This window comes from Malus sylvestris, chromosome 3 (assembly GCF_916048215.2).
Source record: "Malus sylvestris chromosome 3, drMalSylv7.2, whole genome shotgun sequence".
NCBI lineage: Eukaryota > Viridiplantae > Streptophyta > Magnoliopsida > Rosales > Rosaceae > Malus > Malus sylvestris.
The window spans coordinates 5290209-5301741 of record NC_062262.1 but is presented as its reverse complement, the minus strand read 5'-3'; the positions used below and the strand labels follow the sequence as shown (position 1 = coordinate 5301741).

Sequence of the window (11533 nt, the reverse complement as noted above, 5' to 3'; positions counted from 1 at the left end):
GGCCCCCTTAAATCTGAAGGGCACAAGAAAAAGTATTTAGTATATAGATATATAGGGACGGATTCGTGGTACTAGTTTTTTTAAATAATTTTTGTACACGTTTTTGTGGGGCTTTGTAATATATTTCAATGATCCAAAAAATCTGTCTTTTAGGTCTTGCCTCAAAGACCATGGATATGTTTTTGGATTTCAAAAACACTCAAAGTGATTTTCTAGGATTCACTTGCATTTTACTGATGATGGTTCCAAAAACATTTTCACGAAAAGCGCTTTCAGCTATTCTAAAAACACTCCCAAACGAACCTTGAGTTCACATTAAACTTGAGAAGTTTGATGTTTCGATTATGAGAGTCCAATCTCTAATTATAATTAGCTTATCGTGTGACTCAAAGAGTTTTGGGCTTAGTGATTTGGGCCTTTTTGTCGTTATTTTGAATAGCCGTCTATGAGCGTGTTACTGCTAGCTCTCCTGGTATAAAAACCCAACAACCCTCAACCTTCATCCCGTTCCGAATTCTCTCTCTACACGCTCCTATCTGATATTTCTCTCTTTATCTCTCTACAATCTTCTACCACTCCTACTTCCTACTTTCTTTCTCTACAAGATGTCGAGTGCCGCCGATCCCGAGCACAGAGAAGACGAGGAGGCCCCACTCGCCGGCGACGACGAGGACACCGGAGCTCAGGTCGCTCCGATTGTCCGGCTCGAGGAGGTCGCCGTTACCACCGGCGAAGAAGAGGAAGACGCCATCCTCGATCTGTAAGCATCTCTCCCCCGATTCATTTCTCGTCCGATTCTAGGGTTTTTTGCTTTTTACACCGATCTGCAAGATCATAGCTAGGGTTTGATTGATTGGATTCGGTTTGGTTCGATTAGTGTACTCAACACTGTTAAATCCTTATTAATCTCTTTGCTGTGTTTGTGTAATTAGGAAGGCGAAGCTTTACCGATTTGATAAAGACGGTAACCAGTGGAAAGAGCGAGGTGCTGGCACTGTCAAGTTTCTCAAGCACAAAAAGACGGGCAAGGTCCGCCTTGTCATGCGCCAGTCCAAAACCCTAAAGATCTGCGCCAATCATCTCGGTTAGTCTCCCACAGTCCATGTGTACCTTTAAGAACGTACAATTTTTATGATTTGTTATGATTTGTGGGTTTAGGGTTTTGAATTTTTTTTGCTTGTGCTCTGTGATATTGTTAATTGCAGTTCTACCGAAGATGACAGTCCAGGAGCACGCCGGGAATGAGAAGTCTTGTGTTTGGCACGCAACTGATTTTGCCGATGGGGAATTGAAGGAGGAGCTTTTCTGCATTAGATTCGCTTCCATTGAAAGTGAGTATAGTTTGTTTGAATCAACTTGTCTTTTCGTAAATAACTTTTAATTGAGCTTGCTTGCTGATACTGTTACTTTTATGTGTGTCTCTATATATATATATATATATATATATAGAGGAAGCTTTAAGGAGAGGGATCCCAATTTTTTTTTATAAAAATGGGGATTAGTTGTGGGGTCCACACCACATCGAATTTAACAATCCGAACCGTCTATTTTTTAAGTTGTACCTCATAGATCATCCTTGCAAAATATTAGCCAAATTGGAAATGTTTAAGACATCTAATTGGGTTCAAAGAAATGAGTGAATACTTTGTTATATAAGAAACAATGAAATTTGATCTTGATAATTAAATAGACAAATGGTTTCGGATTAAATTGATTTTTTGCAAGGATGATCTATGAATCGAGATTTACATAATAGACAGTTTGGATCGTTGAAATTCGATGTGGAGTGGGCCCCACACCTAATCCTCATTTTTTGAAAAAATGGGGATCCCTTTGCAAAAAGGGCCCATATATATCTGAGTCTGTTCCATGCTTTCATATGCAACCTAAGTTTGTTTCTGTGCTAGTATATTTGACGTTTCGAACTCATGAAGTACCCAAATTTAATAACTTTTCTTTCTATGCCTTTGTCTGAGTTTAATAAGTATACGGTTTTTATTAAAGGAAAAACTAACGAAAAGTAAAAAAAAAACTTCCCTTTTAATGAAATGTCCTTTTTAAAGGTATAGTGAATAGTACCAGGGAAATGTATAAATGTGGTTTTTTTGTTAAAAGTGAACAGTACCGAGAGTGTTTTGTTAAAACTCATTTTTATTAATGGTGTCAGTTGAACATTTGATAGTGGTTTTGAAGAGGGATGCAAGTGACATTAAAATTGTGAGTTAAACTTGTTTGTGATGACGGGTGTGAATAGAAGCAACCATATATGTGTGTCTTTGTGTTATGAGTTATTTGATGATGTACATTGCGTTGTTTATTTTATCTATTAGCTGTTTCTAGAGTGTGATGCTCTCCAATAAGTAACTATTCTATGACCAACAGTAAAGCATTGGCATTTTAACTTTGAAAAGATGTACTAGGTGGACATGTGTATATGTTACAACCAACGTCTAAAATATCGATATTATTGGCGAAATATCGTTGATAATATCGTTTTTTTGCAACAGCGATATTTTCAGTGTGTTCCACTTGATTATCGTGAATCGATAATATCGCTCTCTCTCTCCGTCGTCGCAGCTGCCAAGATCTGCGCCTCTCTCTACAATCCTCTCTCCGGATCCCAAAACCCGCTCGGGTTTGATGGATCCTCCGCCTCATACAGCCTAAAGTTTAGGCTGATGGTGCTCGTCGCCGTCGGGAGGTGAGAAGGGGAGGAGGAACGGTCCACAGGTGGTGGAGGTCATGTGTGTGGGAGAAGGGAGAAGAGAGAAGGATCGAGAGATCTGTGTGTGTGTGTGGGAGAAGGGAGAAGGGAGAAGAGAGAAGGATCGAGAGACTGAGGTCTCTGTGTGCATGTGGGCTCTCGATCTCTGTGTGCATGTGTGGTGGCGTGTGAGAGTCTCTGACTCTGTGTGTGTGTGTGGTGGCGTGTGAGAAAAAAACAGCCTCCAAATAATTCAAAACCGTGTCTCTGACTCTCTGTCTTTGACTCTTGACAACTTTTACAACTTTTACAACTTTTGACAAGATAAAAAGTAATGGTGGTTTCATCAAGATTCTAAATCACTCATGTATCTTACCATGCAATGTATAAAGTGTAAAATATTGTAGTAAATCATTATATATAAATGATTATGGTGTGTTTAATCTTTCTGTCATTAATTACTACATATTTTATACTCACAGTGTTTGCCAGCTCAATGTATAATCAACTTAAATCAGTTAAATCCATCATGTAATGCATTTCCTTCTAATTTTTTTGATAAACTAATAGATAATTGACTAAATAAACATTCTTCAAAGTTTCAATAAAATTTTCCAAGTTTTTCTTACAATTTACGTGGTTTTATTCAATTTTTATCGATATCGATAATATCCTGATATTTTCATCGGTATTTCCGTATTTTTGGACTATCGATATTTCCGATATCATCGATATTTTATACCTTGGTTACAACATGTCTTGTTCTTTTATTGGAGGTTAAAAATTTAATGTATAACTCTTTGTTTTGTGTGGATTTGTTTTTGTTTCTCTTAGGTGAGTAATTTTCTGATTGGGTTAATCATGTTTGTGAAGTTGATTTTTATCCTTAATTTTTCTTTTTAAAGCTATGGCCACGTCACTGAAATCAACATATTCGAATCTGTTCTGCCTTTTCTTTTGAAAGAAAAAGGAATGGTACACTTAACTAAGATTAAAACCTATAGAGACATCGTGTACTAAGAATGTATACCCCTTTGCACATAGAGTGTAAATTTGGACCTTTTTCCAATCTCTACTTGCTTGTTGGAACTTCTCCAAGAATTTTTACTTTTGTCTTCTTGGCATTAATGTTGCCTGCAAGTGCTAAATGTGTTTATAGCATATCTTGGTACAAGATCCCGAGCATCATCATGAAATTTGCTTGTTGATGTTTGGTTGTTTGTCTGCTGTATCAGATAACAAATTGTTCATGGAGAAGTTTCAAGAAGTTGCTGAATCCCAGAGCCCAGAAGAAGAAAGCAAGGAAGCTACTGAAGCTGCTGGGCTTCTCGATAAATTGAGTGTTGGGGAGAAGTCTGAGGCAGAGGCACCTGCTGCAACCAAGAGTGATACACTAAAAGAAGCAGAAGCACCTGCTGAGGAGAAAGCAGAAGAAACGGCACCTGATGTCAAGGGGAAGAAGAAAGATGATTAAGAGTGAAGGTTGATGGTATTTTGCACTGGGTCTGGTTTGGCCCCTTTGATGTCGTCGTTGTCGTCAAAAGTCGGGGACTTTCGGGTCATGTTTGAAGGATGAAGGGTTGTGTGTTATTCTCTCAGTACGGTTTTGTTGTCACAGAGTTTCCCCCATCCTATTTGATTACGTGGTAGTAAGTTACAGGTCAGTGAAAATTGATATAAACCGAGGACCGTTTGTTTGGATATAATTTCTTGATTTGGTTTTAGGTTCTTTGAGTTTTATTTATGGGCAAATATGTGTGAGGCTCTATTGGATTCACATTGTGTCAGTCAGTCTGTTTTGGTACCTTTGTTATGAAAGAATTTCCCCATCCTATTTGATACCGAAACATGCCTTATCTATTCATGAAACAATTTGCACGTTATAAACATATCAAATCCATTACTGCTTTATGAGTGCTTAAGAGTTACCTTTTGTTATGAAAGAGCAATACTTGGTTACTCAAAGATGAGTATCAACTCTTACTCAAAATTCTTAGTGTTTTAATCATAGAGCTTTGTGCTCATGATTAGAATTGTCCATACTATGAATCACATCGTAAAGATCATCTCTGCAAAAAATAAATTAAAAGTAAGGTTGTTTAGACAATTTATTGTAACAAATACATAGACGGTGCGTAATGTATTTACCAATAATGACTAAACAACCTTAGTAACTATTGATTTTTATGCGGTTTTGATTATAGACATGAAGTTCTATAAATTGATAGCGAACAATTTTGAGTAGGAGTTCCTACTCATCTTTTGAGTAATCAAGTATTGTTCGTTATGAAATATTGTTGGTACACGGGAACTTGTATGAATTTAGCTTCTTTTGCACTTGAGTAAAGGAGTGCGAAAATCACTTGCTTTGCCAACTCCACAATTTTGTTCAAGTTAAAGGTAAAAGATGTAAGACTATTGATTATGATGAAAACTTTTCCAGTCTAATTGTTTGGTGGATTAGTAGGAGTTTGATAAGTCTCGTTCAGGTTAAATTCATCTTCTACCTTCAATTTGGACAAGATTTTAAAGTTGACAATTATTTGCGTTTAAACACATTGAATCTTTTGAGTTATCCAATCTAATTTAAAACTAATCACTGAACGACAACATATACAAGACATCTCGCAACATGTCGTTTTATCATTTTGGTTATGCCGGATAATCAAGATGTTTGCACCGGGGGGGGGGGGGGGGGTTCATGGTGAATGGTGGGGAGCAAACTTGCTCACTTTCCTGTAGAGCTCTCCTAAGATCCTGAGAACTTGTGAGACCATTTTTAGATGAGTCTTAAGATTGATTAAGTTACAATTTAAATAATTCATGTTACACGCAAAACAAAATACTAATTGATAAACCAAAAAAAAAAAAAAAAAAAAGAAGAAGAAGAAGAAAGAAGAAGATTTGATGTCACGTCATGTAGATATACAATAAAATAATAAATACTTCATCTATTTTAGCTTATCTTTTGGAAGGGTACATATTTTTACTAGGCAAATGGCCACATCAACTATCAAAGTACAAATTTGTTTCAAGAAATCGTCTAATTTTTTGGAGATGCTCTAATAATGCTTCCACTTCAATTTCATAAGTGCAGTTTCCAAATCCCTTGCTTGTTGCAGTTTCACAAGTGCATTTCATATGGTAAAAGGAATATGAAATTTCAAATGTGAATGGTAAGTGCAAAACTAGTAGGCATAGGCTCATATCCTTCGAAGTTAAAGTTTCGGTAGTCTCATGAGAAAAGGTTGCAATTTTTGTCACAGTCCGTACGAATTTAAGCACTTTTCATAGCTCTTAAATTCTTAATTGTAACTGCATATCCTTTCTTTTTTAATTTTTTTTCTTCTAATGGCAATAAATTTTCAGATATTGCAAAGATTAGGGAATTAAAGGATGTTCCGTGTATTTATGGACGTTTAGGAAATGACTTGGGGATTAATCCAAAAGAATAAAAAGGAAATGGCTTGGGTACCAAGGTATATTACCAAAATATTTACTGTCAATTCCAATTAATTTATAACGGTCTAGAAAAAACAAATATATACGATTCAATTTAACAGTCTTATTACGTTACATGTTAAGTATCGATACATATACAAATTATTTCTTTCTACCATACCAAAAATCATATTAATCTTTAAAATCACAAATTATTTTTTTCTCCTTTAGTTTAGCACTCACTGAATTACCATACATAACCCCAAATGAGTCTCTTCCCCCTTCCCCAAGAAACCCACCAACTTATTTCACCTCCAAAACAAATCTGTATATAAATCCTTCTTACTCTTCTTCCTCCTCCCAACAGCCACAAAGATCCAATCCTTTCTCCCATTTTTGTTCGATCAACAAAACACAGAACCTGAATCCCAAACCCCGCTTTCGAGCTCTCCTTTTTCCGCCATGGCCACCAGCATTGGCTCCCTAGACTCGTTAAAACCTGCCAACAACTGCGTCGGTTGCCCTCCCCAAAACAGTGCTACCACCATCTACGACTCCTCCCACCCTCCCTCCGCCATCGCCTCTGCTGACTCCACTCTCGGCCGCCACTTAGCACGCCGCCTGGTGGAGATCGGGGTGGGGGACGTGTTCTCTGTCCCCGGGGATTTTAACCTAACCCTACTAGACCATCTCATTGCTGAACCGGGGCTCACCAACATCGGCTGCTGCAATGAGCTCAATGCCGGGTACGCCGCTGATGGGTACGCCCGGGCCCGTGGCGTGGGGGCGTGCGTTGTCACGTTTACCGTGGGTGGGCTTAGTGTTCTCAATGCCATTGCTGGAGCTTACAGTGAGAACCTTCCTGTTATTTGTGTTGTTGGAGGGCCTAACACAAATGATTATGGCACCAACAGAATTCTTCACCACACCATTGGCTTGCCGGATTTCAGCCAAGAACTCAGATGCTTCCAGACTGTCACTTGCTATCAAGTAAGCCCCCAACTGTTTGATTTGCCCTTATTCGTTTTGAAGGATGTGATATTTTAAACTACTCTAATTTATGAGGAAGACATTCAAACTTTTCAGTGTGAGCAGAGGGCATATATTGCCTCGACCAACTGATCCAACCCACATCTATATTTGGCTTGCATATTTATTTCTTGAATCTACGAAGTTGATTTTTCATGGGGATGATTTTTTTCCTTATTTAACGAAAAATTTTCATGGAATGACCAAAATAATTGATGGTGGACAAACTCAAAACAAGTTCTATTGATTTAAATCTCATGGAGCAAATAAAGAGTTATGACAATTTCACAGACCATTTTTTGGCTAAGCCTATAATATATTTGTGCTTTGATCTATTTAGGAATTGGATTTATTATAATATAATATTGTTGTGTTATTTTATTTTTTGGGAAAAATTTGGACTTGGGTTATTTGTCTAATGTTATTATGTATTAATTCTTGTTTATGTTATTTGCTGTGGCAGGCTGTGGTGAACAACTTGGACGATGCACATGAACAGATTGACACAGCCATTTCTACTGCTCTCAAAGAAAGCAGGCCTGTATACATTAGCATCAGCTGCAACTTGCCTGCCATTCCACATCCAACTTTTAGCAGAGAGCCAATTAAATTTTGCATCTCACCTAGGTAATTTATTTGTTTATTGATCTTCGTGGTTTTTATGAGTTCGGTTGCCGTATATCAAACATGTTATGCCGTAGACTGTCAATTAACATGTTTGATTGACAGTCTGGCTGGCAACATAAATTTTTTCTCTTTCTTTACCTTGAGATGTAGTTTTATGACAATTTGATTATTTCATGGTACAGAATGACCAACAAGATGGGGCTAGAAGCCGCTGTGGAGGCGGCAGCTGCCTTCTTGAACAAGGCAGTGAAGCCAGTTGTGGTTGGAGGACCCAAGCTCCGAGCGGCAAAGGCTCATGAAGCCTTTGTTGAATTTGCAGATGCCAGTGGCTATGCTGTTTCTGTGATGCCATCAGCCAAAGGGGATTTCCCCGAAACACATCCTCGCTACATCGGGATATACTGGGGAGCAGTCGGCACCGCCTACTGCGGTGAGATTGTGGAGTCTGCTGATGCATACGTGTTCGCCGGTCCAACCTTCAATGACTACAGCTCGGTTGGCTACTCTCTCCTTCTCAAAAAGGAGAAGGCAATCATTGTGAAGCCCGATAGCGTGGTGGTTGGCAATGGCCCTTCTTTTGGGTGTGTCCTAATGAAGGACTTTCTTCAGGCACTTGCGAAGAGGGTCACCAAAAACACAAGCGCTTACGAAAACTACGCTAGAATCTTCGTCCCAAATGGCCAGCCTCCCAAATGTCAGCCTAATGAGCCTCTGAGAGTGAACATTCTGTTCCAGCACATTCAGAAAATGCTTTCAGCTGACACCGCGGTTATTGCTGAGACCGGTGATTCTTGGTTCAACTGCCTGAAACTGAAACTGCCGGAAGGATGTGGGTGAGCATGCAACAAAAACCCTATCTATGTGATATGAGGATTTTTATTTTCTGTCTCATTAGAGAGAAAAAGTTGGTGTTGTAGGTATGAGTTCCAGATGCAGTATGGCTCAATCGGGTGGTCTGTTGGTGCAACTCTTGGCTATGCACAGTCTGTTCCAAAGAAGCGCGTCATTGCTTGCATCGGTGATGGGAGCTTCCAGGTTCAAATGCTTCAACCGGCGTTGATTAAACTTGATATTTTAGAGAAAAGTGGTTGATTCGTCTCAATATGTAAAAATTTTCCTGGATGGCAGGTGACTGCACAAGATGTGTCAACGATGATCCGATGCGATCAAAAGAGCATCATCTTCCTCATAAACAATGGAGGATACACCATAGAAGTTGAAATCCATGATGGGCCTTACAATGTGATCAAGAACTGGAACTACACCGGTTTGGTGGATGCAATCCATAACGGCGAAGGAAAATGCTGGACAACAAAGGTTTGTGATCGATATAAAAGCAAGGGTGAATAAGGCAGCTGCTATTCTCACTCTCAGATTAGGAGTGGATGACAAACTGAGATCGCGAATAGCATGGGACTTGCTTTGTTAGACTATGTTGAGTTGGAGAAGTAAATTATGACCTAATGTATGTGTTTTTTCCTTTCTTTTTCGGTCTCAGGTTCGTACCGAGGAGGAGCTAACGGAAGCGATTGCAACAGCAACTGGGGAGAAGAAAGACTGCTTGTGCTTCATTGAAGTGATTGTTCACAAGGATGACACAAGCAAAGAGCTGCTTGAATGGGGATCAAGGGTCTCTTCTGCCAATAGCCGCCTGCCAAATCCTCAATAAAAAAGCCATGCTTTAGAATGATCTCAAAAAATCCAAATTAGAATAAGATCTTAGTACTTTAGTAGATTGAATTATTTTATTTAAATTAGAATAAGGGCAAAATTATATCCTAGAATTGTATTTCTAGATTAGTTTCTACTCGTGAAGGAATATCAAAATTTCTGGATTTTCTCATTTACTTGGAATTATTTCTGCTTCACTCAAATCATTTCCTGTGTTTTGGAACCTTTATTTAATAAACGAGCTCAATTAGAGGGCGAGTCTCGGCACAATGGAAAGATTGCTCTTTTGTAACAGAAAAGTCATGGGTTTGAGTCGTGGAAACAACATCTTTGCAAAGTAAGGGTAAGACTGCATTGGCTTGGGGTCACCCTTTTTAATAAACGAGATCAATTGCCATGGACCAAAGGGGAAAAAATTAAGTTCCATATTATTATCAAACACAAATATTGGTGTGTTAAACATATGTAGGGCACAATTCCAAGTCTGTACACAGTGCCGAGTTTTTTAGTAGTGTTAAATATGTTTATAAATTGCAGGATACATAGCTAGATTTAAGCTGCGAGGTTGTTGTACACCTTAAAATGTGTTGCTTTCGTGACACCAAAAGCTTGTTGTAATGTGGTCAACCCAATTAACATACCAATCCACTAACCCACCTGGATATTACTAATATGCCTAAAAAACAGCCTGTATGATTGGTCTGTTCTTATTTTTGTTTATTTTATGTGGGCAGTCGTAGCAGGGTAAAAGATTTGGGTGTCATTGAGTATATGCGAGTCGCACTAGTGGATCATGTATGAGTGCTATAAGATGATGAAGAAAACTTGAGGTTAGACTTCCTAATTAGGTGATTATTCGCTCGGTCAATTTCAACAAGTGTATTTACACGTTATTGACTATCGACATATCGTTCATATTATTGATAGTATCAATACTTTAGTTACATAGTCATCATACATACTCATGTCGATAAGTTTGTAACCCTAAGTTTTTCTCCCCTAGTTGCATGCAAGGATCTCCTCATTGAGGGAAGACTGAGTTATGACTCTGTACAAGCTATTGCTAGAACTGTTTAAGTAGGGGAGTCAAATTTGATTTTTCTGTTTCCCTTAATTTGGGGCATGTATGTCCGCCAAATAAATTCTCCACCTACTGACTGCTACCTAGTTTCTCAATATCCTCTACCATCTTTGACCAATAATGCTTAGGCCATCTCTAACCGAAGAGTCCAGAGGGCCACATGGCTGAAAATAACCCTAAAATCGTCTTCAACCGAGGGCTAGGCCACAGGGCTCGAGAATCTGGGAGGGCCCCACGGAATTTCAAAGGGCCAAAGGGCCAAAGGGCTGGCTGCTTTCAGCCAGCCAGCCGGCCTCGGGTTGGCTATTTTTTTTTTATAGTTTTCCCAATTTCTGTCGGTTATAACCGACACTAATAGTTTGAAATTTTTTTAATATAACCGACACTAATAGTTTGAAATTTTTTTAATATAACGGCTAGTAGCCATTGTATTAACTTTTTTTTATATGAATTTAAACTTCTTTTTTTCCCTTTTTTTTCCTTTTCATATGAATCAAATTTTGTTTCATATTTTTTTTTCAATTCTATTTTACAAAATTTGTTTCAATTTTTTTTAAAATTCTATTTTTTTTCCTATAACTTCTATTTTACAAAATTTGTTTCATATTTTTTTTAAATTCCATTTTTTTCCTATAACTTCTATTTCACAAAATTTGTTTCAATTATTTTTTAAATTCTATTTTTTTCCTATAACTTCTATTTTACAAAATTTGATTCATATTTTTTTTTTCATATAACTTCTATTTTACAAAATTTGTATCATATTTTTTTAAATTCCATTTTTTTTCCTACTATTTCACAAAATTTGTTTCATATTTTTTTTCAATTCTATTTTTTTCCTATAACTTCCTAGGCCATTTATACAACATTAAATTAAATTAAGTAACATGAAACAACATTAAACAATATGAAACAACATTAAATAACATTAACCAACATACAAATTATACAACATAAATTGTAGTTTTTAAATAATAAAT

The 11533-nt window shown here is 37.6% G+C and overlaps 2 protein-coding genes across 2 annotated transcripts; both read left to right on the top strand.

The window, feature by feature from the left end:
• The first annotated feature begins 297 nt into the window (after nucleotides 1-297).
• Nucleotides 298-4551, top strand: LOC126614752 (ran-binding protein 1 homolog b-like). Its single transcript, XM_050282406.1, has 4 exons — nucleotides 298-760; nucleotides 933-1084; nucleotides 1206-1331; nucleotides 3940-4551. The coding sequence occupies exons 1-4, from the start codon at nucleotides 606-608 to the stop codon at nucleotides 4176-4178; spliced, it is 672 nt and encodes a 223-aa protein (XP_050138363.1). The 5' UTR covers nucleotides 298-605; the 3' UTR covers nucleotides 4179-4551.
• Nucleotides 4552-6280: 1729 nt separating this feature from the next.
• On the top strand, nucleotides 6281-9748 carry LOC126616162 (pyruvate decarboxylase 2-like). Its single transcript, XM_050284176.1, has 6 exons — nucleotides 6281-7135; nucleotides 7638-7801; nucleotides 7984-8634; nucleotides 8719-8836; nucleotides 8930-9118; nucleotides 9300-9748. Exons 1-6 carry the CDS (start codon nucleotides 6608-6610, stop codon nucleotides 9468-9470), a joined length of 1821 nt encoding a protein of 606 aa, XP_050140133.1. The 5' UTR covers nucleotides 6281-6607; the 3' UTR covers nucleotides 9471-9748.
• The last annotated feature ends 1785 nt before the right edge of the window (nucleotides 9749-11533 follow it).

Bases quoted from the DNA above. Each gene is read 5' to 3' on its own strand.
- LOC126614752 (XM_050282406.1), top strand. From the start codon at position 606: ATGTCGAGTGCCGCCGATCCCGAGCACAGAGAAGACGAGGAGGCCCCA. The intron at 761-932 runs GTAAGCATCTCT...TTGTGTAATTAG, and splicing joins GAAGACGCCATCCTCGATCT to GAAGGCGAAGCTTTACCGAT. The intron at 1,085-1,205 runs GTTAGTCTCCCA...TGTTAATTGCAG, and splicing joins GATCTGCGCCAATCATCTCG to TTCTACCGAAGATGACAGTC.
- LOC126616162 (XM_050284176.1), top strand. From the start codon at position 6,608: ATGGCCACCAGCATTGGCTCCCTAGACTCGTTAAAACCTGCCAACAAC. The intron at 8,837-8,929 runs GTTCAAATGCTT...CCTGGATGGCAG, and splicing joins TCGGTGATGGGAGCTTCCAG to GTGACTGCACAAGATGTGTC. The intron at 9,119-9,299 runs GTTTGTGATCGA...TTTCGGTCTCAG, and splicing joins GAAAATGCTGGACAACAAAG to GTTCGTACCGAGGAGGAGCT.